Source organism: Oryx dammah, unplaced genomic scaffold, assembly GCF_014754425.2.
Source record: "Oryx dammah isolate SB20612 unplaced genomic scaffold, SCBI_Odam_1.1 HiC_scaffold_5, whole genome shotgun sequence".
In the NCBI taxonomy this organism is placed as follows: domain Eukaryota; kingdom Metazoa; phylum Chordata; class Mammalia; order Artiodactyla; family Bovidae; genus Oryx; species Oryx dammah.
Genome location: NW_024070189.1, coordinates 70,493,621 through 70,519,743, shown reverse-complemented (window position 1 = coordinate 70,519,743; position 26,123 = coordinate 70,493,621). Strand labels below are relative to the sequence as shown.

At 45.7% G+C, this 26,123-nt stretch overlaps 1 protein-coding gene across 4 annotated transcripts; it reads right to left on the bottom strand.

Moving 5' to 3' along the window:
• Window positions 1-53: 53 nt before the first annotated feature.
• Window positions 54-24,897, bottom strand: PHYKPL (5-phosphohydroxy-L-lysine phospho-lyase). 4 transcript variants are annotated; one of them, XM_040240409.1, is made up of 13 exons: window positions 24,815-24,897; window positions 23,894-24,012; window positions 22,453-22,612; window positions 19,718-19,792; window positions 19,024-19,111; window positions 18,831-18,947; window positions 17,260-17,342; window positions 16,782-17,007; window positions 3,644-3,798; window positions 3,153-3,242; window positions 1,312-1,442; window positions 690-770; window positions 54-286 (listed from the first exon to the last, which is right to left on the bottom strand). In XM_040240409.1, the coding sequence occupies exons 1-12, from the start codon at window positions 24,871-24,873 to the stop codon at window positions 721-723; spliced, it is 1,353 nt and encodes a 450-aa protein (XP_040096343.1). In that variant the 5' UTR covers window positions 24,874-24,897; the 3' UTR covers window positions 54-286; window positions 690-720. The 4 variants fall into 4 exon arrangements, with proteins under 4 accessions (XP_040096343.1, XP_040096342.1, XP_040096344.1 ...); XM_040240408.1 differs by lacking the exons at window positions 54-286; window positions 690-770; window positions 1,312-1,442 and having other exon boundaries at window positions 1,449-3,242; window positions 24,815-24,892; XM_040240410.1 differs by lacking the exons at window positions 54-286; window positions 690-770; window positions 1,312-1,442; window positions 17,260-17,342 and having other exon boundaries at window positions 1,449-3,242; window positions 16,782-16,919; window positions 24,815-24,892.
• Window positions 24,898-26,123: the final 1,226 nt, after the last annotated feature.

Here is a 26,123-nt window from a genome sequence, read left to right as displayed (position 1 = left end):
TCCTCCACGACCTCCGAAGGCATCCTGTCAGGCATAACCACACACTGTCTTCATCTTTGGTTAGTTTCCTTTAATGACTTGGCCCTGCTTAGGACTTGTGCAGCTTTAAAGAAAGTGGAGCGGCAGAGGTTTGAGGCAGTTGTTCAAGGAGGTGAAGACAGTACAGTGAGAGTTACCACCTTGAATGGGCATGCTGGCCCAGGCCAGTTGGAGTCTGGAGCACCCTGGAACACCTGTCTTGACTTGCCATTGAAAATGGCATTCTATCCCAGCGAAGTTGTGAAACCTAAAGACAAGAAGGGATACACAAAGGACCAGCTGGATCTGGGCAACAGTGTCCCTCCTGGTTGTCATGTAACAGCCCCATCTGGCAGTGGTATTTGCTGGCTTGGCTGGAGCGCCAAGTCTAGTGACTGAGACCTAAGATAGCTGGTTTTAAGATGCAGCCCTTGTCTGGGGCCAGGGTGGATATAGCCTCACAAAAGTTCTGTATCTTATAGAGGAACTGGCTGGGGAAGGAAATAGCTTTTCAGGGGTGAGGGATGTGGAGCTTAGGGCACCTAGAGCCTCCCAGTGTTGAAATTAACCTGTGGGAAAGGTTCACCACTTGGAACAAATACAGGAGCTGCTGATGGATGGTAAGGAAGCCAGCTCTGAGTCTTCTGGGAACAAGAAGCAAGGCCGCTTACCTAGAGAAAGATAGCTCTCAGCAGGGCTGCCTCAGGAGTGGAGCCTTAGGGTCTCACAACTTCTCACTTTCTCTTCCATGTCTGAAAAATACCACAGGACCACTCAGAATGGTCCACCTTCAAAAATACATTCCCTTCTCCCAGCAGGTCCCGTTCCACCTCCAAATGTCTCTACTAGGGAGAACTGGGGGCAGTACAGTAGAAAGTAATCTGGTCGGGGATGGTGGGGTGGTTGTTGCTGGGCTGTAGGGGAGTCAACGGGAGACCTTGACTTTCCTAAATGATTAGCAATGTGGAAAGGGATTTCGCGTTGAATCCGTCCTGAGCGCACCTCATTTTAGCCACTTAGCGACTGAAAAACAAAGCTGCTGCTACCTGTCTCAGGGAAGCTATGAGGGTATAAGAAGCTATAATGGAAATCTCCCACTTTGGTTCTGACAGTTGGGCCCAGCCCTGCTTTCCCTTGTCCTGCATGCCACACTGGTGCCTGCCCAGGGCTCCGAGTTTTGGGGGCACAGGCAGGAATAGGCCTCCCCACTCCTTACACTGCTCAGAGGACACCTGGCTCAGCTATTAGACCCCTGTCCCTGGGCATACTGGGAGGTTGTGGCTCCAGGCTCACCTGTCAGGATGGCATCTAGCTTTGCTACCACGTGTCGTGCGTTGTCCAAGCTGAAACACATCGGGGGCTTAAACTTTAGTACATTCCTCCCAGGCCCGTCGGTGCTCAACAAAATGTAGTTCTCCTTAAGCCTGTGAAGGTAGGACACAGCAGATCCTGCTGCCCACCAGCCAAGGGCACTTCATACAGATCTTCCAGACTTTTCTCAACCTGCTGTCGGCAGCCATACTGCTCTCAGAACCCCTCATAAGCCAGTTCCCACCAAAATAACAGCACTGGCCAACCCCCACCCAGATTTCCTGCCCAACTCTGTGGCCTAGCATCAAAGACTGCCCTGAGGCTGCTGCCCGCCCCCCCCCACCCCCAGAGCAGGGGTCTTGCTTCATCCATCCCTAGAGGCCCAGTGTAAGCCAAACAAAATGGCTGTGGGGCTACAATGTGGATGTCAAGATACCCTGCTTTTTCCATTTCAATGTATGGTTTATGTCATGCATGGTTTACTTTTTGTCATAGGAAGGGTCCAGCATTCACAAATAGAATAGTGCAGTGAATTCATGTAACCTAGCTTCAGTAACTCCTGCCACCCTCTTCTCTACCCTGTCCCCAGACTATCTTGTAACTCCAGCCTGGACTATCCAGTTTTAATTTCCAGTTCTTTTTGGAAGATGACTTTACTCTCTTTAGCATTATCATTGGTACCTAGTAATAACTTTTAATAGTCCACATTTATACTTTTAACCCAGGAAGGTATTTTGGCCTCTCAGAGAAGGGGTCTGATGTGACTGTATTTACATTCTCTGACCCGCTGCTCTCATTTTTTAGTGTATTACTTTTATGTAAGTCTTGTCAGGAACAGTGTCCTCAGCCTGCCTTTGGCTCCCTTATCCCATCCCGGTCTTCCTGGCACTGACAACAGCCATGCTAGAAAGCCCAGGTTCTGACTTCAAATCCAGCTCTGGCTCCTCATAGCAAGGGTGACTGCCGGTGAAACACTGGCACTGCTTTCACTCAACTGGAGAAACTACACGGGGCTGGGGGGTGGGGTGCAGAGAGGGGTGCTTGTAAGGTGGAGGCAGTCAGGCTTGGCTGAAGAGCTGGCTCCCTCTTTCCCAGAGATCATTCTGAATTCCTGAGTCCTGAGGCTCCCTGAGAGAATTGGTGGGCAAGCTGGTGGATGTGCTGCTGGTGGATGTGCTTCAGCAGAAAGGAGGCAGGGGTTGGGTGGCCATGCAGGAGGGGTCAGCCTCCAAATCCATGTGGAGAGATTTTTACATCAATAAAGTTTGTATGAATTCAAAACAGAATGGATGCACATTTTACAACTTGAATAAGAATACACATCAAACACTGGATGGGTTTTCCAAGGTGGGGGAAGTGGGTAGGAGTAAAGAAGGGAAGAAAAAAGGGAATAACTAAACAAGAAGGGGAAGGGTCCTGGGGCTCAAGTGAACATGCAAGCCAGGGTCGGGGGTGAGGGCTTCTGAGTTTTGCGATGCCGAGTCCTCAGACACTACCCCGCCGAGATGAGGAGCAGGAGTCCATCTGAAAACCTAGGAATAGGGAGTCTGCTTCTGCCACAGTCCCAGCTGTGGCTCTGGAGAAGCTGCTTCTCTCAGGCAGCCTGGGGCTGTGAAATGCAGGCCTGTGGCTGCCTGGGTCTGAGAGCTCCAGCAGCTTTGGTATTGTCTTGGTTGAAGTGGCTGCTCAGGCTGGGAACGGGCTGCACTCTGTGGGCCCAGCATGTCTGGGGGCGTGGGTCAAAAAGAAGAGGCAAGAGGGGAGCTCTTTCCCAGTCAGAGCAGTGAACACTACAAAGGCAACTTGTTTCAAGGAAAAAATACCTGGACACCACGTAGTTAGCCTCTTCTGTTGCTGGCATTCTTGTGGCCTCATCTTTGATCAGATCCACACCAATGAAGAGCCCAACACCCCTGGAGCAGAAGGTGACATCTCAGGAGACAAGGCTTGAGGGACCGAGGTCCTTGCTTTCACCCGCTGCCTGGGTCTCAGCCAAGCCCCTGTCAGAAAGCTGACCAGGGCTCACACCTCTACCCCCCAGGGAGGCTGAGAGTTGTAGGAACCCTCGGAGGGTGGTCAGTACCAGGAACTAAATGTGATAGGGAGGAACCCTCAGTGTGGACAGAGTAAAGTCTGATTCTGGCTTCACCACCCCACCTCCCACCAGGTGCCATCTTGGGCAAGAGCACCTATAGGTGCTTCAGTTTCTCCTCTGTGGAGATAAAAGTTGCCACCATCCCAGGTGAGGTGACAAGGTGAATGAAGGAACCATACCAGGCCCCTGGCAGATAATGACTGCTGTTTTTAGCCTCACCTGATGTCTCCAAGAATGGGATGTTTGGCTTTCTGCTGCCCAAGGAGCTCCATCAGGAAGCTGCCCACACAGGCTGCGTGAGCCTGCAGCTGCTCCTTCTCCAAGACATCCAGGACGGCCAGCCCCACAGCACAGGACACTGGGCTGCCCCCAAACTAAGCCAGGGGACAAAGGGCAGTTCAGGTGCCCAGCAGAGTGGGCCATGCCCCAGGGAGCGTGAGGGGCAGCAGAACTGCCACACACATTCCAAAGGCAGATGAGGACAGGCATGAACCAATGACTCAAGTGTTCTGGGCAGCAGATGGGGTTCTCTTGAGGCCCCCATGGATTGTCCCCGCCTTTCCAGGTACTAATGGAGATGCATTAGCAGATATCCAGTAAGAAAGCCAGGGATGCAGTAGGTTCCCCAGGAAGATGCAAAAATCAGAGAGGGTGTTCTGGGCATTCTCAAAGAACTGGTTTTTGTCAAAAGGCTTCCGGGTCCCATCTCATGGACTGAACCCAGGCCCACTTCATTGTACTACCCATCACCTCTTCCAAGGAGAATCAAGAGCAACATGCCAGAGCCACACCCAGGAAAAGTCACTCTGTGTAGTTTTAGCTGACAGCTTTACTGGCTGAGCTCAAGGTAGATTTTAGGGCGCAGACCACAAGCTGGCTGCCTGTGAGCCAAATGGAGCCTGAGGATTCATTTTGTTTGGCTTGTGTGGCATAATTAAAGGTTTTGAATTAGGTATTAATGTCTTAAGAGAAGGGACTTCACATAAAGATATGTTATGTCTGACTTAAACCTAGCCTATCTGGCTAGGGAACCTCCTACAGACCATCTTTTCTTTTTTTTAAAGTGTATCTTAAAACCTTTACTGAGGTATAGTATACATACCCAGGTGGTGCTAGTGGTAAAGGACCCACCTGCCAATGCAGGAGACATAAGATCCCTGGGTTAGGGAGATCCCCTGGAGGAGGGCCTGGCAATGCACTGCAGTATTCTTGCCTGGAGAATTCCATGAACAGAAGGGCCCGGCGGGCTATAGTCCATGGGGTCGCAAAGAGTCAGACATGATTGAGGCAACATACATACAATAAACTGCATATATTTTAAGTGTATATAGTTCAGTGTGACTTGACAAATCTATGCTTAGTTGCTCAGTTGTGTCTGACTCATATGACAAATGTATATACTTGTAGAAACTCCACTACCATGAAGATATAAAACATTTCTACCATTCCCCAAACTTCCTTGTGCCCCTCTCCACTACTGGCCCAGGTAACCACTGACCTGCTTTCTCGCCACAGTTTTGCCTTTTCTGGAATGTTATATGAATAGAATCACAAAATATGAACACTTTTGTGCTTAGCTTTTGCTCAATGTTTTTAAAAACTTAGCCATAATATGTGTATTGGTAGTTTGTTCATTTTATGGCTGTATAGTATTCCATTGTATAGACATACTACAATTTGTTTATCCAAATTCCTATTGATAGACTCGGCTTATTTCGATTTCTGTCTATTTATGAATAAAACTTATCAATTTATAATAAAGTCTTTTTGTTAACATGGTTTCATTTCTCTTAGGTAAATACCTAGGAACGGAACTGCTAGACTGCTTGATAAATGTACATTTAACTTTATAAAAAATGTGAAACTGTTTTCCAAAGTGGTTGTGTACCATATTACACTTGTACCATTAGTCTATGAAATCCCAGGAACTCCACATCCTCAAAAACATTTGGAATTGTGGCATTTTTAATTGTAGCTATTCTAATGGGTATGTAGTGGTATCCTGTAGACCATCTTGGAAATTTGTGTGCAGAATCTCATACCTGAGATCATAAAAACCTTCCTAGGTGATTCTGCTATGAGGCAGCTTTCTGATAATGTCACAACAAATTATATGTGGAATGGACACAGGGGATGAATTGAGGTTACTAACTGTATATTATTACCAACTGTGACCTCATTACAAGGTGGTATGTTCCACTCATAGTGTCATTGTTGTTTTTTTTTTTTTTGATGTGGACAATTTTAAAGTCTTTATTGAATTTGTTACAGTATTGCTTCTGTTTTATGTTTTGGTTTTCTGGCCTAGAAGCATGCGGGATCTTAGCTCCCTGACCAGAGATCAAGCCCATGAATTGGAAGGTGAAGTCTTAAGCACCGGACTGCCAGCGAAGTCCCTACCCACAGCATCTTTGGTTTAGAATTGTGGCCTGGTCAACATGCTGAACTAGCATAGCAGATAGGTCTTTTCTCCAAGATCACCACAGGGGAACAATAGAAGGAAAATGAAAAAAGCCCTGGGCTTTTTCCTAAATGCCCATAGTCCGGGGCATTTAAAAAGCCATGCAGATGGGTAGGGATATGTTCATACCCCATGCTATGTGCATGTTCAGGAAGCCTGGAAAAGCTCTAAGCTCTTACCATCAGCTAACTTGAGGGTTCACAGAAGAAGGAAATAAAGGCTAAGGCAGAGCTGTCAACTGCCTGGCTGAGTGTTGAAGGCATGTGCCAACACACACATAGGGCCCCTTGTCAAAGACTGACACAACTCTTGGTTTCAGGAATGTAAGATGTCTGTCTAGACATTAAACGATCACGAATCTAACCAAGCAGAGACTAGTGGTCATGCATGACAACACAGACTTTACAGAACTAGTTTAGAAAAGGCAATATAAAACAACAACAAACCATGAGGAAGAAAAATGATTTCCTACATTATATTATTTTAAATGTCTAATTTTCAACAGAAAATTGTGAATCATGAAAGCATGGTCCGTATATGGAGCAGTGGTAGTGGTGGGGCAGGTAGAATCAATAGAAACTGTTCTAGAGGAAGCTCAATGATGGCCTCATTAGACAAAGACTTTTTCTTTTTTTACACAAAGACTTTAAATCAGATATTATAAATATGCTTAAACACTAGAAGAAATCGTATCTAAAGAACTAAAAAGCTAAGCATGAATATAGTGTCCTGCCAAATTTGGAATATCAATAAAGAAACTGAATTTATAAAAAAAGAACTCAATAGAAAAGCATAGTAACTGAAATGAAAAATTCACTAAGAGGTCAACAGCAGATGTGATCAGGCAGATGAAAGAATCCGTAAACTTGAAGATATGTCAGGTCTGAAAATCAGAAAGAAAAAAGAATGACAAAAAAATGAACAGAGCCTCAGAGAGCTGTGGGACACAAACATTCCAACATATGCAAAGGAGAATTCCAGAAGGAGAGGAGAGGGAGAAAGGAGCAAAAAGAATATTTGAAGATGGTAAAAAACATGGTAAAAAACTTACTAAATTTGACTAAAAAAAAACCCAAATCGAACCCCAACAACTATTTAAACATCCAAGGAACTCAAGGAACTCCAAGTAGAATACTCCATACCTAGACACAACATAACCAAACTATTGAAAGACAAAGAAGGTGGGTGAAATGGGTTATAAAATACATAAATCACAGGGATGTACTGTACAGCATGGTGACTATAGTCAACAATACTGGGGACTTTGCTGGCAGTCCAGTGGTTAAGACTGTACTTTCACTGCAAGGGGCACAGGTTTGATCCTTGGTTGGGGAACTAAGATCACCCATGCCCGTGGTGTGGCCAAAACAAGCAACCAGGCAGACAGATAAGTAATACTGTACTGTATACTTGAAAGCTGCTAAGAGAACAGACCTTAAAAGTTCTCATTACAAGGAAAAAACACTAACTTTTTGGTGAGGGATGTCAAGTAGACTTACTGTGGTTATCATCTTGCAACATACACAAATGTTGAATCATATGGTACACCTGAAACTAATATGATGTTGTATGTTAATTATACTTCAAAAAAAAAAGAATATTGAAATTATCGAGAAGCAACTCATCTCGTACAAGAGATCCTCAAGAAGATTAACAGCTGATTCCTCACCATTATTGTTTCTAGTTGCAAAATCATGTCCGACTGTTTTGTGACTCCATGGACTGTAGCCCATCAGGTTCCTCTGTCCATGGGGTTTCTCAGGCAACAATAGTAGAGTGGGTTGCCATTTTCTTCTCCAGGGGATCTCAACCCAGGGATCAAACTTGGGTCTCCTGCATTGGCAAGCAGATTCTTTACCACTGAGCTACCAGGGAAACCCTTTGGAAACCCTAAAAGCCAGAAGACAGTGGGATGACCTATTCAAAGTGATGAAAGAAAAATACTGTCAGTCCAGAATTCTATATAAAGTAAAAGTATCCATCAAATATAAAGGAGATGGGAATTCCCTGGCGGTCCCATGGTTAGGAGTCCATGTTCTCACTGCCAAGGGCCTGAGTTCAATCCCTATAGGGAAACTTAACAGCCTACCTCCTGCAAGCCGCATGGTGTGGGGAAAAAATTTTCAAAAAAGATAAAGGAGAAACTTAAGATAATTCTAGATAATCAAAAAACTGAAAAAATTTGTCAGCAGCAGATCTACTTTACATGAAATACTACCAGTATTTCTTCAGTGAAAGGACATCAGACAGTAACTCAAATCCCACAAGTAGGTTGAAAGTGAGAGAGTCAATGTATGCCATGCAAGCAGAAACCAAGAGAGCTGGGGTGGCTATTGTAATATTCGACATAAAAGACTTGCAAGATTAAAACTGCTATTAGCAACATAGAAAAACATTTTATAATGATAAAAGAGTTATGTATTTAACAGTAGAGCCCCCATCCAATTAAAATAAATAAATTTGTATTAAAAAAAAATAGAGCCCCCAAATACATAAAACAAAAACTGAACTGAAAGGAGAAATATAGAACTCAACAAAAATGGTTGGGCGTTCAATCTCTCATTTTCAATAATAAACTGGACAGAAGATCAACCAGGAAATAAGCCTGAAAAACACTATAAGCCAATTAGATTTAACAGATATACACAGAACACTCCACTTCAAAAAAGCAGCATAAATACTCAAGTGCACATGGAACATTCTCCATGATAGATAAAAACAAGTGTTGATATATTTTAAAAGTCTGAAATCCTAGAACGTACCTTTTCTCACCACAGCAGAATAAAACTAGAAACAAAGAACAAAGAAAAACTAAAAAATATGTAGAAATTAACTGAAACAATGGGTCAAAGAAGTCATAAGGAAGATTAGGACATATTTAGAGATAAAGGAAAAAAGCACAACATACCTAAACTCATGGGATGCAATAAAAGTACTGCTTACAGAAAACTTGGTATCTGTAAATACTTTTGTTAAAAAAAACTCGAATGAATGACCCCATGGACTGCAGCCTTCCAGGCTCCTCCGTCCATGGGATTTTCCAGGCAAGAGTACTGGAGTGGGGTGCCATTGCCTTCTCTGACTTTCACTTTAAGAAAGTATAAAAGAGAAGAGCAAACTAAACCCAAAGCAAAAAGAAAGAAAATCATAAAGATTATATAGTGGAAATAAACAGAAATACAGAAAAACAACAGAAAAAAAAAATCAACAAAACCAAAAAGTGATTCCTTGAGAAAATCAACAAAATTTACAGACATCAGTTAGACTGACAAAGATAAAAATGAGTCAAATTATGAAGATCAGGAATGAAAGAGGATATATCACTGCCAATCTTATACAAGTAAAAAGGAGTTCCTATAGGGAATAATATGAACATTAAGTCAACAAGCTAGATAACTTCGATGAAACAGACAAATTCCCAGAAAGATAATAAGTATTAACACTGCTTTGAGAAGAAATAGAAAATCTGAATAGACCTGAAGCAAGTAAAAGCAACTAATCAGTAATAAAAAAAAATCCCACAAAGCAACTGGTGAATTCTACCAAAATGTTTAAAGAATTACCACCAATCTTTCAGAAAGTCTTCCAGAAGACAGAAGAGGCATGACCACTTCCTGCCTCATTTTTTGAAAGCAGTGTTACTCTGATACCAAAACCAGACAAAGATATCCCAAGAAAACTATAGATCAATATCTCTTAAGAACTAGATGTAAAATTCTCCAAAAATACAATAGCAAATTGAATCTGGCTACATATAAAAAGGATTATACACCATGATCATGTGGACTTAATCTCAGGAATGTAAATATTAACCATATGAATAGGATGAAGGACAAAAAAAATCAAACAATCATTATAATAAATGAAGAAAGAGAATTTGACAAAACCCAACAGCTTTTCCAGATTTCCCTGGTGGTCCAGGGGTTAAGAATTTGCCCTCCAAAACAGGGGGCATGGATTTGATTCCTGGTTGGGTAACTAAGATCTCACACTAGATGTGCGGGGCAACTAAGCGTGTGTGTCACAACTACTAAGCCCGTATGCTCTGGAGCCTGTACTCTATACCTACAGAGAAGCGTGCACCCTAGGAAAGCCTGGGGGTCACAACCAAGACCCAATACAGCCCCAAAAACCCCAAACAGTCTTTCATTATAAAAGCTCTCAACAAATTAGGGAGAAAAGGAACTTCTTCAACCTGATAAAATGCTTCTATGGAAACCTCACAGCTGATATTATACCTGATGGTGAAAGACTGAATGTTATTTCCCTAAGATTAGGAACAAGACAAGATGCCTGCCTTTGCTATTTCTAGTCAACATTATACTGGAGATTTTAGGGCAGTTAGGCAAGAAAAAGAAATTAAAGGCATTCAGAATAGAAAGGTACAAGTAAACTATTTCTATTCACAGATGACATGACTTTGTACATAGAAAATTCTAAAGAATCTGTAAAAAACTATTAGAGCTAATAAATGCACTCAGTAAGGTCGCATGATAAAAGATTGATATCCAAAAATCGTCTACATTTCTATATACCATAAATGAAGAATCTTAAAGTAAGATGAAGAAAACAATTCCCTTTATAAAGCCATAAAAAATAATACTTAGGAGTAAATTTAATAAAGGTAGTTCAAGACTTTTACAGGGAGTTCCCTGCAATCCAGTGGTTAAGACGCCATGCTTCCACTACAGGGGGTGTGGGTTTGATATCAGCTCAGGGAACTAAGATCCTGCATGCTGTGTAGTGCAGCCAAAAATTTTTTTTCATCATTTTATGAAGAAAATTATGAACATCATTGAAAAAAAATCAAAAGACCTACATAAATGGACAGATATGTTTATAGATTAGAAGACTTAATACTGCTAAGATGGCAATACTCTCCAAATTGATCTACAGCTTCAATGCAATCACTTACCAAACTCTAAGCTGCTTTTTAGATGGAAATTGACAGGCTGATTCTGAAAATTCACAATGAAATGCAAGGGACCCAGAACAGACAAAACAATCTTCAAAAAGAAGAACAAAGACTGGAGGACTAACAGTTCTTGATTTTAAAACATACTACAAAGTATAGTAGTCTAGACTATGTGGAACTGGCAAGAGGGTAGATATACAGATCAATAGAACCCAGCTGAAAGTTTATAAAGAAACCATTAAATCCATATAGTTATGATTGATTGATTCCTGACAAGGGTGCTAAGACCACTTAATGGGGTAAAATATAACAAAGAACAGTCTTTTCAGCAAAAAGGTATTGGGACAACTGGATGCCAAGTCGAGTAACTCCAGCTCATACCATCTGAAAATTAGCTCAAAGTGGATCTAAGACCTAACTATAAGAACTAAAACTAGAGAATTCTTAGAGGAAAATACAGGTGTAAATCCTCCTGATCTTTGATGAGGTAATGGTTTGTTAGCTATGACTCCTAAGTGCAAGCAACCAGAGAAAAAATAAACTGGACTTCATCAAAATTAAAAACTTTTGTGCTTCAAAAGAAGACAACTCAAAGGGAGAAAAATTTTATGTTTGATAAGAACATAAAAAAACTAGTATTTAGGATACACAAAGAACTATTAAACTCAGCAAAAAAAGGAAAAGACAAGTAACCCAATTTAAAAATGTGCAAAGGATATATTATTTCAAATACATATGTCATATATATTGGAATCTCTTTCATGAATCACATCCTTGTCATGGCAAAGGGGCTTGTGTAACTCAATAAAGCTATGGCCCCACAACTTGTAAGGCCACCCAAGACAGATGGGTCATAGTAAACAGTTCCGACACAACATGGTCCACTGGAGGAGAAAATGGCAACCCACTCCAGTATTCTTGCCATGGGAACCTCATGAACAGTATGAAAAGGCAAAAAGATATGACATTGGAAGATGAGGCCCCCCGACTGGAAGGTGTCCAACATGCTACTGGGGAAGAGCAGAGGGCAATTACTAATAGTTCCAGAAAGAGTGAAGCAGCTGTGCCAAAGTGGAAAAGACACTCAGTCGTGGATGTTTCTGGTGGTGAAAGTAAAGTCTGATGCTATAAAGAATGATATTGCATAGGAACCTGGAATGTTAGGTCCATGAATCAAGGAAAATTGGACATGGTCAAGCAGGAGATGGGAAGAATGAATGTTGACATCTCAGGAATCAGTGAACTAAAATGGATGAGAATGGGCAAATTTAATTCAGATGACCATTATATCTACTACTATGGGCAAGAATCCCTTAGAAGAAATGGAGTAGCCCTCATAGTCAACCAGAGAGTCTGAAATGCAGTACTTGAGTGTAATCTCAAAAACAAGAGAATGATCCTGGTTTGTTTCCAAGGCAAATCATTCAGCATCACAGTGATCCAAGTCTGTGCCCAACCACTGATGCCAAAGAGGTTGACCAGTTGACCTACAACAGCTTCTAGCACTAACACCAAAAAAAGATGTCCTTTTTATCATAAGAGATTGGAATGCTAAAGTAGGAAGTCAAGAGATACCTGGAATAACAGGCAAGTTTGGCCTTAGAGTACAAAATGAAGCTGGGCAAAGGCTAACAGAGTTTTGTCAAAAGAACATGCTGGTCAGAGGAAACGCCCTTTTCGAACAACCCAAGAGATGACTCAGTCTTTGAAATCAGACTGATTATGTTCTTTGCAGGCAAAGATGGAGAAGCTCTATACAGTCAGCAAAAACAAGACCTGAAGCTAACTGTAGCTCAGATCATCAACTCCTTATTGCAAAATTCAGGTTTAAGTTGAAGAATGTAGGGAAAACCACTAGGCCATTCAGGTATGACCTAAAAAAAAAAATCCCTTATGATTATACAGTAGGGGCAATGAATAGGTTCAAGGGATTAGATCTGGTAGACAGAGTGCCTGAAGAACTATGGATGGAGGTTTCTAACATTGTATAGGAGGCAGTGACCAAAACCATTCCAATAAAAAGAAATGCAAGAAGGCAAAGTGGTTGTCTGAGGAGGCTTTATACATAGCTGAGGAAAGAAGAGAAGTGAAAGGCAAGGGAAAAAGGGAAAGATACACCCAACTGAATGCAGAGTTGCAGAGAATAGCAAGGAGAGATAAGAAGGCCTTCTTAAATGAACAATACAAAGAAACAGAGGAAAACAATAGAATGGGAAAGACTAGAGATCTCTCCAAGAAAACTGGAGACATCAAGGGAACATTCATGCAAGGACCGGCATGATAAAGGACAGAAACAGTAAGGATCTAACAGAAGCAGACAAGATTAAGAAGAGGTGGCAAGAATATACAGAAGAACTGTACAAAAAAGGTCTTAATAGCCCAGATAATCATGATGGTGTGGTCACTCATCTAGAGCTGGACATGAAGCTGGGCAAAGGCTTCATGGGCAAAAGCTGGAGTGTGAAGTCAAGTGGGCTTTAGGAATATTACTATGAGAAAAGCTGGTGGAGGTGACAGAACTCCAGCTGAGCTATTTCAAATCCTAAAGGACAAAGTTGTTCAAGTGCTGCATTCAATATGTCAGCAAATTTGGAAAACTCAGCAGTGGCCACAGGACTGGAAAAGGTCACTTTTCATTCTAATCCCAAAGAAAAGCAATGCAAAAGAATGTTCAAATTACTAAACAACTGTGCTCATTTCACATGCTAGCAAACTTATGCTCAGAATCCTTTAGGCTAGGCTTCAGCAGTATGTGAACCGATAACCTCCAGATGTACAAGCTGGGTTTCAAAGAGGCAGACGAACCAGAGATCAAACTGCCTATATTTGTTGGATCATAGAGAAAGCAAGGGAATTTCAGAAAAACATCTACTTCTGCTTCATTGACTACTCTAAAACCTTTGACTGTGTAGACCACAACAAACTGTGGAAAATTCTTAAAAGACATAGGAATACCAGAGCACCTTACTTGTCTCCTGAGAAACCTGTATACAGGTCAGGAAGCAACAGTTAAAGCCAGACATGGAACAACAGACTGGTTCAAAATTAGGAAAGGAGTACGTCAAGACTGTATATTGTCACCGTGTTTATTTAACTTATATGCAGAGTACATCAAGAGAAATGCTGGGTTGGATAAATCACAAGCTGGAATCAAGATTGCCAGGGGAAATACCAACAACCCCAGATATGAAGAGGATACCACTCTAATTAGAGAAAGTGAAGAGAAACTAAACAACCTCTTGATGAGGGTGAAAAAGGAGAGTGAAAAAGCTGGCTTGAAACTCAGCATTTAAAAAACTAAGATCATGGCACGTGGTCTGATCATTTCATGGCAATGGAAGGGGATAAAGTGGAAGCACTGACAGATGTATTTTCTTGGGCTCCAAAATCACTGCAGACTGTGACCACAGCCATGAAATTAAACGATACTTGCTCCTTGGAAGGAAAGCTATGACAAACCTAGACAGCTTATTAAAAACCAGAGACATCACTTGGCTGACAAAGATCTGTATAGTCAGTGAGAGGTGGGACCATAAGGAAGGCTGAGTGCTGAGGAACTGATGCTTCTGAACTGTGGTCCTGAAGAAGACTCTTGAGAGTCCTCTGGACTGCAAGGAAATCAAACTAGTCAATCCTAAAGGAAATCAACCCTGAATACTCATTGGAAGATTGATGCTGAAACTGAAGCTCCAATACTTTAGACACCTCATGTGAAGAGTCTACTCACTGGAAAAGACTTGATGCTGGGAAAGATAGTAGGCTAAAGGAAGAGTGGGTGGCAGAGAATGAGGCGGTTAGGTGGCATCACCAACTCAATGGAACTGAATTTGAGCAAACTCTGGGAGAGAGTAGAGGACAGAAGAGCCTGGTACGCTGCAGCCCATGGGGTCGCAAAGAGTTGGACACAACTTAGCAACTGAACAAGAACAACAACATATTGGAATATATATATCATATACATTGGAGTGTGTGTGTGTGTGTGTGTGTGTATGGCCGATAAGCACATAAGAAGATTCTCAACACCACTGGCCATCAGGCAAATGCAAATCACATTAAGATACCACTTCACACTCACTAGTATGGCTATGATAAAAGATAGAAAATAAATGCTGTAGAGTATACGGAAAAATTGGAACCCTCATAAACTGCATGTAAAGTGGTATAGCTGCTTGGAAAAAGTCTGTCATTCCTTGGAAAGTTAAACTTAGAGTTGCCATCTAACCCAGCAATTTCATTCATAGGTATATGCTCCAAAGAATTGAAAACATATGTCCATACCAAAACATCCACACGAATGGTCAACTGCAGTATTACTCATAATAACCAAGGAAGGAAAATAGCTAAAATGTTAACTGAAGAACAGATAAATGAAACTTGATATGCTCATACAATGACACATTATTCATTTAAAAAAAGGAATGAAGAACTGATTCATGCTATGACAATGGATGGACCTTGAAAATATTGTGCTTTGTGACAAAAGTCAGACAGAAACAGTCACATATTGTGTGACTCCACTTACGTGAAATGTCAAGAACCGGCAAATCTACGGAGACAGAAAGAAAGTTAGTGATTGCCAGGACTTGTAGAGAGAAGGCAATGGGGAGTGACTGCTAATGGGTATGGGGATGGTTTGGGGGGTGATTGAAAATGTGTAATAACGAAAACTTAGACAGTGGTAATGCCTGTACAATGGACTTCCCTGGTAGCTCAGCTGGTAAAGAATCTGTCTGCAATGCAGGAGACCCCGGTTTGATTCCTGGGTCGGGAAGATCCCCTGGAGAAAGGAATGGCTACCCACTCCAGTATTCTTGCCTGGAGAACATGGACAGAGGAGCCCTGGAGGGCTACAGTCCATGGGGTTGCAAAGAGTTAGACACCAGTGACTAACACTTTCACTACTTTCATACAAGTACTGAATCATTATGTTGTACACCTGAAACAAATGTCAATTATAACTCAATCAAGAAAAAGATTCAATTCCCAATGAACATACAAAAACAAAAATGCACATACACTGGGAATTCCCTGGCAGTCCAGTGGTTAGGGCTCTGTGCTCTCACTGCTAATGGCACAGGTTCAATCCTTGGTAGAGGAACTAAGATCCCTCAAGCCAAGTGGCATGACACCCCTTCAAAATACACACACACTTAATAGCTTCATAATATCTGAAGTAAAAATTAATAGTATTATGAGAAAAAGTTGATCATTTTTCATCATAGTGTGCTATTTAAATAATCCTTAATTATTAATAGATTAAGTAGAAAAAAAATCCAGCAAGAATATAGAAGATTCAAACAACATAATTAACAAGTGTGACTCAAGAGATATTCAGAGAGTCTGGCAAACAACATTTAGAGAACCTACAATTTCCTAAGGACATGTAGAACAATCAAACACCAGATCACCTCACCACATTTTGCAGCAAAAGTATCAAAAGAAAAAGTGGTAATAAGTCAGAAGTTAATAAAAAGATTTGAAAAAACTAGAATTGAATGATAATGCAGTGGTTCTCACACTTTTGGTCTTAGAACCTTTTATACTCCCCAAATTTGTGAGGAAGCTGAAAAGGTTTTGTTTATATGGGTTATATTTATTAATATTGATGAAAAAAATAATTGTATTTACCAAAAAATTAGTGAGTAGTAGTGAGAAGGCAATGGCACCCCACTCCAGTACTCTTGCCTGGAAAATCCCATGGATGGAGGAGCCTGGAAGGCTGCAGTCCATGGGGTCGCTAAGAGTCGGACACGACTTCACTTTCACTTTTCACTTTCATGCATTGGAGAAGGAAATGGCAACTCACTCCAGTATTCTTGCCTGGAGAATCCCAGGGATGGGGGAGCCTGGTGGGCTGCCGTTTATGGGGTCGCACAGAGTCGGACACGACTGAAGTGACTTAGCAGCAGCAGCAGCAGCAGCAGTGAGTTTGTTTGTACAGAAGCTACCATGGTGCTTCCTGGTCTGGAGGTTTTACTCACCGTGTTGAAGTACTCGACGCCGGTGGCTTCAAATGCCCTTGCCACAGCTTGTGTTGTGGCCACGCAGGCTACAGGGTGGCCATTGCCTATGGACTTGCCCATGGTGACAATGTCGGGGACGAAGTCTTCCCCCTGCAGCTGGAAGGCCCAGAAGTGCTTGCCTACTCGGCCAAAGCCCACTTGAATCTCGTCTGCAACAAAGACCCCTCCGGCCCTGCGGATGTGCCTGTGGCAGAGGACACACGGCTGATGGGAGACTGTGGTGAGAGGGAGCAAACCAGGAGCTGAGATGTCCTGGGACTCTGAATCCTGGTGTTGCCAAAAGTAAGGTGGGGTCCTGAGGCAGGTATCTGGCCTTTTGGGAGCCACTATTTCTTCAGGGACTTTGACAACTCTGGCAAATAGGCCAGGCTGAGGTTGGAATTTGGAAGGAAGGCTGGGAGACCCCACCCTCAGGCAGCCTCTCCCACCTACTCACCCTGCCACTTCTGGGAAGTAGCCAGCAGGGGGAATGATCTGCCCTCCCACACTGGGCAGAGATTCAGCAAAGAACGCTGCAATCTGTGGAGGAGAAGGGAGTGGCGCTGTGGTGGGGCTGAGTGGCAAGCTGGTGCATTCTCTGATGCTGGCTCAGCGCTGGCTCCAAACATGAGTTACTGGTATCACCATGCCCCCACTTTGGGCTCTACATACTATCTGAATATTTGCAATGTAGTTTTTTCAGGCCTCAAATCAATTCTTACCACCTGGCAGTAAGATCCCCTGTACTTAAGTGTGTTCCAGATGAAATTCACTGACTTCTCTGCCATAAACCTGTTCCTTCCTTCCCCCCATATGGTGAATCCCGTTCCTCCTAATTAGGACAGAAATCTGGCCCCATCCTTGATCCAGCCTCCTTCTTCACCCATCAGCTGGCACAGCTTCTGACTCTTATCCCTGTAACATCTTTGTACCCTCCTTCCCCATCCTGGGCAGATCTGCTAGTTTCTGCCTTGCCCTCCTGCAGCTGCTTTCTAACTGGACATCTCTTCCAGTCCATCCTTCACTGGCCACCAGGGTAATGCCTCAACCCAGACACTGAGCTCATCACTGTCCTATTTAAAACCCATCACCGACCCTTTTGCTTACGGCAGTGACTTCCAAACTCTGCTCTGCCTTGGAGCCATTTCAGAGGCTACTGCTGCGATAAAGGACCACTGGGGTGGGAAACTGGTCACCCACCCATGCTAACCTTCAGAGCAATCTCTTATTAAATCTACTTCATTTAATACAAGTAGGTGCAGAGCATCTGAAATGTGTAAGCCAAGTTTCCCAGCTCTGATTCTGCCAACCTTTTTGGCCGGTCTTTTCTGTATATCCTGTGTTCAGTTGCCACTCTTTCAGCAAAGTCTTCTAGAGAGCCTTCACACCAATTGCTAGCTTCCTCCCTTCTACTGTTGCTGTGGCTGCTGCTCTTCCAGGGTAAGATAATCTCTCATCTCCCCACTGCTCAGGGCAACAGGGCCTTTGCAGGGCACCATGTCAGACTGACACCATTCAAGTGCATCCCCTGGTCCCATTACCTTCTCTCTTAAAACTCTGTAAAGGTCCCCTATAGCCTCTAGCCCCTCAGCTAGAAGGGCACTTGCAGTCCTCTGACCTATGGTCCCGCCTGCCTCTCTAGGTTTATTTTCTGCCTGCACAGCCTGACTCTGCAGACACATGGTTTCTGCACAGGCCACTGGGCTGCTGAAGATGCCTTTCTTTGTCTACCTCCTACCCTGCCTTGAGTAGCTAATGCCTACTTACCTTCTATTACTAAAATTAGTCAGTACCCGCTTCTCCCCCGACAGGCCCACCTTCACACCCACACCAGTCCAGCCTGGACCCCTGGACTCTAGTAATGTCCAGGATATATCTCTACCTAAACTCTCAATTGAACAATTAACCCCGCTCCTAGATTCCCAAAGGGCAGGCCCTGGTTCCAATTTCTCTCAGGGTTCCCAAGATCCAGTCCAGGGCAAGCAACATTTGCAGCTTCCTGGACCAGACCTGCATGGATATGGTTACCTTCCTGCCCTTCTCCTGTGCGCTGCTGACCACACGTTTCACCTCACTGGCGTAGGCCACAGCTGGATTGGGGTGGTCTTCCCGGTAGGGGCCCCGGTAGGTATCTGGGAGAGGTGCCTGTGGGGAGGGACAGCGCCACGTCATCCAGGCTGGGGTGCAAGCACGACCTGTTGCCCACTTGAGCAGCGCATACCACGTGGACCCACTCCTTCTGCCCATCCAGGTCCCGGAACTTGTAGGGGCTGATGTCAATCAGGGAGCTCAGATGACCGTGATAAGCACTGGGGAGGAAAAAGAAGAGGGGACTTAGGCTCGTACCTCCTGGCCTGGCCTTGACCACTGTCCATCCATCTCAGGAAACAGTCAGGCAAGACCAAGCTTTCTGACACAGCCCTCAAGTCCTGGGGCCAGGACTGAGCACAGGTCTTGGGAGTCAGCAAGCCTTCCTACAAGGCCACTCATTAGCTATGTAATGATGGCTAACTGTTAAAATCTTTGGGTTCAGTTCTCTCCTCTGTAAAGTTGGGGCAGGGTGCTCTTTCTCTCTTGTGGTTGTGATTTTAAATGTGATAATGCTCTAACCCTGTGCCTGGGTCTTGCACACAGCAAATACTAAATACCCTGGGAGTTACAGTTTTAATACCTAAAATGTGGGACCAATTCTCACCACCTTATAAAGCATTCTCTGCTTCCCAGAAGCTGTCATAATGGAAGAGATGCCAGGGGAAAGAGACACTGGGTATCCGCGTGGGGGTGTCTTTGTGGCCAGGTCCTCGTGATCCTCTGCAGGCCCAGGCCTCTCATCTTTCCTTCCCAAGGCGCCTAAAGTCACAGCCTCACTTATTCCCAATAAGCGGCGTGCCCATGCTTCTGGAAACGGCACTTACTGATCTAACACCACCACATCCCAGTGTCCTGTGTACTGGCGTGCCAGCCTCAGGGCCAGGTCGTTGGCTTCTGACCTATGACAGAAAAGGTGAATACTTCTTGAGCAGCTGTTCAGGGCTTTCCCTCCTGGATAACTGCTTCCTACAGAGAAACCTGGAGGGGAAAGGAGGAACCCTTCTAGCAGCAAGGAGATTCTTAGGACACCATTCGTTAGTCATTCACTTATTCATTCAATAAATATGTATCAAATGCCTTCAATGTGCTAGGAGCTGGGGGCAAAAATATTAAGTAAAACAGGCAGGCCCTGGCCTTCTTGGAACTTACGTTCTAGTATGTGTCATGGAAGCCCTAAAATGAAGACAGAACGATCATTTGGTAAGTGCTACAATGGACATAGGGCATCAAGAACTAGAAGGGGCTCTACCTTTGATAAGGGGTGTTAGGGGCTTGAATCATGAATCGTGTCCCCCAAAATCCATGTGTTGAAGCCCTAACTCCTAATATCTTAGAATGTGATTGTATTTGGGGACAGGGCCTTTCAAGAGGCGATTAACTTAATATGAGGCCATCTGTGTGGCCCTAAATGAATATGACTGGTGTCTTTAAAAGAAGACATTTGGACACACAAAGAGACATCAAGGATTGTGCATGATTGGAAAAAGGCCATGTGAAGACAGCGAGAAGGTTGCCACCTGCAATCAAGGAGAGAGGCCTCAAAGAAACCAAACCTGCCAGCACCTTGATCTTGGATTATGACTTCCAGAACTATGAGACAACACATTTCTGTTTAAGCCACCTTGTCTGCAGTGTTTTACTATGGCAGCCAAAGCTGACTAAGGCCATACCTATAGTCTTGAGAGTAAAGTTCCTATGCAGAGTGAGCAGCACACAAAGACCCTGTGAAGGAAAAGAGCTCAGGAAACCACAAGATGACAAAGAAGGCCAGGAGAAGCCTGAGAGAGGAAGTGAGGAAGACAGGTAGGGCTGCAGAAGGAGCCTGGGTTTTCTTCTCAGTGCCAGATGAAGCCATTGTAAAGTTTTAATCAGAGAAGGGACATGACTCAGCTCCCATATGAGGAAGCCTCTCTGTGTATCTAATGGAGTAGAAAACAATTAAGGTGCAAGTGAGGAGAACTAGAAGAAGGACACAAAGATGAGAGCAGGTAGTGGCCCTGTGGATGGAGAGAGTCGGATGGAGTTAGGAGCCAACGTGCAGACAGATGTGATGGGCTTAATGCAGGACTGGAAGGAACCTGAGCAGAGGTGCACACTCCTCTGTCATTTGCTAGGAGAGAGAGGGTGGTGGTGGTGAGCCACAGCCGGCCTTCTGGGGAAGGTCTGGGGCAGCTGCCTGGGAAAGTCAGGGAGAGCCAATGCCACGGTCCCATGGCAGGTGTTAGTGAAGTTGGTCAACTCTTGTGTCTGTTGGACAGGTGATGTTAGACATGTTCCAAAGTCAAGTGGGTGGTTAGAACCTTGAAGCAGAAACACACAGGGAACATCTGGGTCTAAGATACAAATGTGGGAGTCAGCAGCATGTGGACAATATAAAATCCACAGAAATGGATGAGATCAGGAAGGGAGAGAGCCTCAGAGAAGATCAGCCCTGAGAAATGGAAGGGGAGGAATCGGCAAAGGAGACAGAGTAGCAGCCAGAAGCTGGCAGAAAACCAGAAGCATGAAATGTTCTGGAAGCAAGACCAGAAAGCACTTCCAGAGAGTGGTAAGTATCAGTATTACTGAGAGACACAGCAAAACAAGGGCAGCAAAGAGACCAGGTCTCCCCACTCCTATGCCTCATTATTCTCTGTACTCTTCTCTCCAGGGCACACTGAGTTGGTTCTGTGTACATGCCTTCACCTGCCATTTCGGCCGCCACCGCTACTCCCAGCGTAGCATCTCCTGTCAGCCAGTCACTAAACTGGTGCCTAACGGTGTCCATTCTTGCTTTCCTCCAGCCCTGGTGACATCACTTACCTGATTAAAGCTCTCTGATGGCTTCCCAATGCTCTTAGGATAAACAAGTACCTTACTTGACTAAAGAAGCCCTGAGTGATGGGCCCTGCCTCCCTCCCCAGTGTCTTCTCCCACACTCTGCCCTCCCTCAATGGCTGTCTTTCAGTTCAACTGTGCAAATACTCATCCTGCCACATGGCCTTTGCACAGGCTGTTCTGTGTGATGACCAGCCTTGACAAGAATACTGCAAATGGAGTTGGCAGCAACCTTTCTTCCTCCTCATCCAGGTAGTCCCTAGTCAGTGCTTAGCCTAACACCACTTCTTCAGGGAAGTCTTCCCCAACCCTCTCAGAGGAGGCCAGCCCCCTCCACTGCTTCTATGCCTCACTATTCTCTGTACTTTTCCTCTAGACCAAGACTCCTCATTATTTTGTATTTCTTTGAAGAATCTTGGATGTTTCTGTTCCTTATGGAGCCGGGATTTTGGCTGTAGCTCCCAGCACCATGCCCCTATATTCTTAAAGCAAACAAAGATACATGTTACCTTGGTAAGCCCCAACAACAATCCTACAAGGGAGGTAATGGCACCCCTTACAAAGAGAACAGGAAACTGGATCTGACAGAGAAGCAGCAGGGCCTGCAGCTGTAAGTGTGAGTGCCCAGCACACTGAGGGCTGCCTCTCCCCAGACTCAGTTGGTTACACTATGCTTTGCCCATGTGAGCAAATTGCTGCCTCATCCTTTTACTGGGGGCTGGCCATACCTTAGTGCACTTACCCAGAATTCAGGAAATAAAACACACAGAGCTTCTCTGGCAGGGTCTCTGACAGCCTCTGCGCGTAATCCACAATGTTGTCATGCAGGTATCGGCTGTTGGTGTTGAGCACCTGGTTCTGTTCGTGTGCTGCTTGGACCACAAGAGGGTGGCAGTGCCCAACTGCAAGAGGGCCACCTCTATCATACGGTTGGCTCCGATCAGCCAATCCCTCCAGGCCTCCCCCAGCCCCAATCTGTAAACCCAACTAGAGGAGATGTACAGTTATGGAGGGAGAGGTACAGAGGAGAGAGGGGGGTCTGAAGACAGAGGTGCCAGTCTGGAAGGGAAGCCCTAGAAAGGAGTCCTTGAGATTCTGGCAGAAGGCAAAGTTCTCTAGCAGAAACCTGATCTAGAAGAAGCTTGAGGCCTTGCTTTTGACAAAGATGGGGGGGGTGGGATTTTGGGGATGAGGATGGCATTGGGGTGTCTGCTTGACATTACTAGTTAGGGAGGCTGGAGGTAATGATGGCCAACAGCCAAGGATTATAACCAGAGAATGAAGATGACTGGTGGCTCGCCAAGTGTCAGGCACACTCAAAGCAAGTTACATGAATTAACTCAATCCCTCCAAATGTCTGGAGGTGTGTACTTAGTATCATCATGTCCATTCTGCAAATGAGCAAACCGAACAGAGACTGAAGCTTGCCCAAGACCACAGAGGGAGTAAGTGGAGGACAGGGATATGAACCCAGGAAGCCTGAAACTAAAGCCCCTGCTTTCAGCTCTACTAACTTCCAATTTCCCTACTGGGTCACTGGACTCCCTTTCCTTCCACCAGCTCTGGTGGCCTCATCTGGTGAACTGAATTCCTACTTAAGTTTCCTTGTCCAGGACCTGAGATGGTTACCAGGGCTAAAGCCTTGCTGTGACTGCCAGGGCCTGGCCAGGGTCCTGTTGGGTTGCTGATCATGGCTAGGCTGACTGTTGTTCTCTGAACTCAGCATCAGTTCCAAGTGGAACTGAACCGCTAGAGTTAGGCCTTTGACTCCTGCTGATTTAGCACAGCTTTAGTGGTGTTAAGCCACCCAGTCATGTCTGACTCTTTGTGACCCCATGGACTGTGGCCCACCAGGCTCCTCCGTCCATGGGATTTCCCAGGCAAGGATACTGGAGTAGGTTGCTATTTCCTCTTTCAGGGGATCCTCCCAACCCAGGGATTGAACCCGTGTCTCCTGCACTGCAAACAGACTTTTTACCATCTGAGCCACCAGGGAAGCATTTTAGCACAGCTAGTGTTTGGATGTTTCCACAGTTTCCATAGAAAGACTGGGTCTCCTCTGCACATGGATGCTGGCTAAGTTGAACCTGAGTTCCCTGCACCTCTCTGCAACCTGAAGATTACCCCTGAACTAGGTTCTGTCTTGGCCTCCTCTTCGGCCCATCCTGAAGTGTGATACTGACCGTGAGCCACATTGTTGATGCAATCGATGTATTCTGCCCCCTGTTCGTCATACATGTACTGCCCTTGGCCCCGGACAATCTTAATAGGATCCTCAGGAAAAAAGAGTCTGCATGAATTGCTGTAGGGACAGGCGACAAATGGACAGCCATGTTTGAAGATCTGAAGGATGAAATCCACCCATCACAGGCCTCCCCCAACATCTTCCCAGTTTCTGGAAAGGACAAAAGCTTGAAGGGCAAGGTGTTGTGTCCCTGCCTCCAGTTCCCTCACTCTACAGGTGGCTGGAAAGGTGAAAGAAGTTGCTAAAACTTAAATTGTTTAAGTCATTTGAAGACTATGTGGCTTCATACATCTATGAATGAATGTGCCCAGAGTTCCCTGGGTCCTGGAAAAAGTGGCTGCTCCAGACCCACGGACTCCCTAGGGCAGTGTCTCTTTGCTGGGAGAGTGAAGAGGGCTGGCTCTCGGCTCTAATGGTCCTTGCTTACCAAGCCTGCTGCGCTGCTGGGGGCCAGGCCCAAGCTCTAGCCCAAGGCTGCCTCACGCTCCACGTTCCACCAAGAGCCCCTCAGACACAGGTCAAGGGTAGACTTTCTCTAAGGATGCCTGTGAGCCGACTCCCCCCACCCCCACCTTTCGTCTGGACTTTCAATCCCTTCCTTGGTCTGGCCGGCCCCAGGTCCAGAGAGCAGGCCACCACTGAGGGAGGTCTTCCCAGGCGCCCGGCTGCAGCTGCGAGGATGGATAAGACGCTGCGGGGGAGGCGCAGGAAGCGGCCGCCTGCCACAGGCTGAACGCCGCAGGGTCTCAGGGGCCGTAGGCTCAGGAGCCGGACGAGACCCGGCGGAGCTGAGGCCTGCAGGCTCCGCGCCGGACGTGCGTACGTCGTACGCGCCGCCCCCACGCTGCTGTCTCTGTACCTGAGCAGCCGCCGCCTCAGGGCCAGAGTCGCGGCCTTCCCACGCTGATCCGCCGCCATAGCGCTCGCGGGCAGTCGCTCCCAGACGCTGGGCGGAGCGTCCGGGCTCCGCCCAAAGCCACGCCCCAGCAGCGGGCCCCGCCCATCGCAAAGCCCGCCTGAGGGCTCCTGTTTGCCCCGCGGCCCCGCCCCCTGGTGGTCTATTAGGAATTTGTTCCTTAATTAATTTGGCTAGGGTCTGGTGTGCTCCTCACCCCAGCGAAGTTCCATAGACAGTGCCGAGCGGAAGCCGGGTGTGTGCTCGCCTTGCCTAGTGCTGCCCCAGCTCTGGCTTCCGGACAAATCCACGGACCTCGCCCTCCCGACCGCTGTGGTTTCCTTCCTCGGGAAGTGTACCCTGGTGATCCCGCCGCTGCTCCTGCACCCGAGGGGACTCTGAGCTTCGGGAGGCTTCACCTGGAGCCTCAGGCCCAGTCCCTGAGTTGCCGCCCTGCGCCCCGCCTCCCCCCGCCCCGACCCCCCTCCCCGAGCATAAAATGGGATGCACCGTAAGCTTCCCCTGGGAACGTGTGACAGGCCCCCAGCATGGTTCGGGTCTCAAGGCAGGCGAAGTCCATGAGCAGCAGAAAGGGCACCACTGCACAGTCCTGTGAAGGAGCAGCAAAAAGGGCAGGAGAGCACAGGGCCACTTGCTGGGGCTTGCTGAGGAGGTCCTGGGCGTGACCTCTGGGACTCCTGCTGGAATCCAGGCAGAGTGAACCCGAGTTATAGAACCGCTATGAGAATCTTACAGTGTTTAGGAAGAGAGATAGGAGGTCTCCTGAGCCTTATCCACGGCCAGGAGACGGATGCTCAGACAGGGAAACGGCTTGTTCTTAAAACACATAGCAAGAGTGAAGCGGAGGCTGGACTCCCAGCTCTAGGGAGTGAGAGAACGCCCTTAAGGGATTGGAAAGCAGGATACAGAGAGATAGCCCCTCCTGGAACTTTCTGCCCTGGTGAACCCTAGAACCAGGGCGGGAGACAGCAGCCTGAGCTGGGTGGCCTGAGCAGGCTGGAGAAAGGGGAGGCTCCTGCGGTCCCTCTTGTCACCTCTTCATGAATCTCAGCCCTCTGCTTCACCCCCCTGATTTCTGATTTCTTCGTCTCTTCTCCCAGACTTAAGGCTTTTTTTTTTTTTGGCTGAACTGTGCAGCTTGTGGGATCTTAGTTCCCCAACCAGAGATTGAACTTGGGTCCCGGCAGTGGAAGCTCTGAGTCCTAACCACTGGACTGCCAAGGAATTCCCACTTAAGGCATTTATTAAAGAA

What these genes read in the sequence shown, in the direction of transcription:
- PHYKPL (XM_040240408.1), bottom strand. Translation starts at nt 24,873, where the DNA reads ATGGCGGCGGATCAGCGTGGGAAGGCCGCGACTCTGGCCCTGAGGCGG. An exon ending in GATGTGGTGGTGTTAGATCA is followed by an intron (nt 19,112 to 19,717) that starts GTAAGTGCCGTT and finishes TTTCCTCCCCAG; the next exon opens with TGCTTATCACGGTCATCTGA. An exon ending in GCGTCGAGTACTTCAACACG is followed by an intron (nt 3,799 to 16,781) that starts GTGAGTAAAACC and finishes CCCCTGGCTTAG; the next exon opens with TTTGGGGGCAGCCCAGTGTC.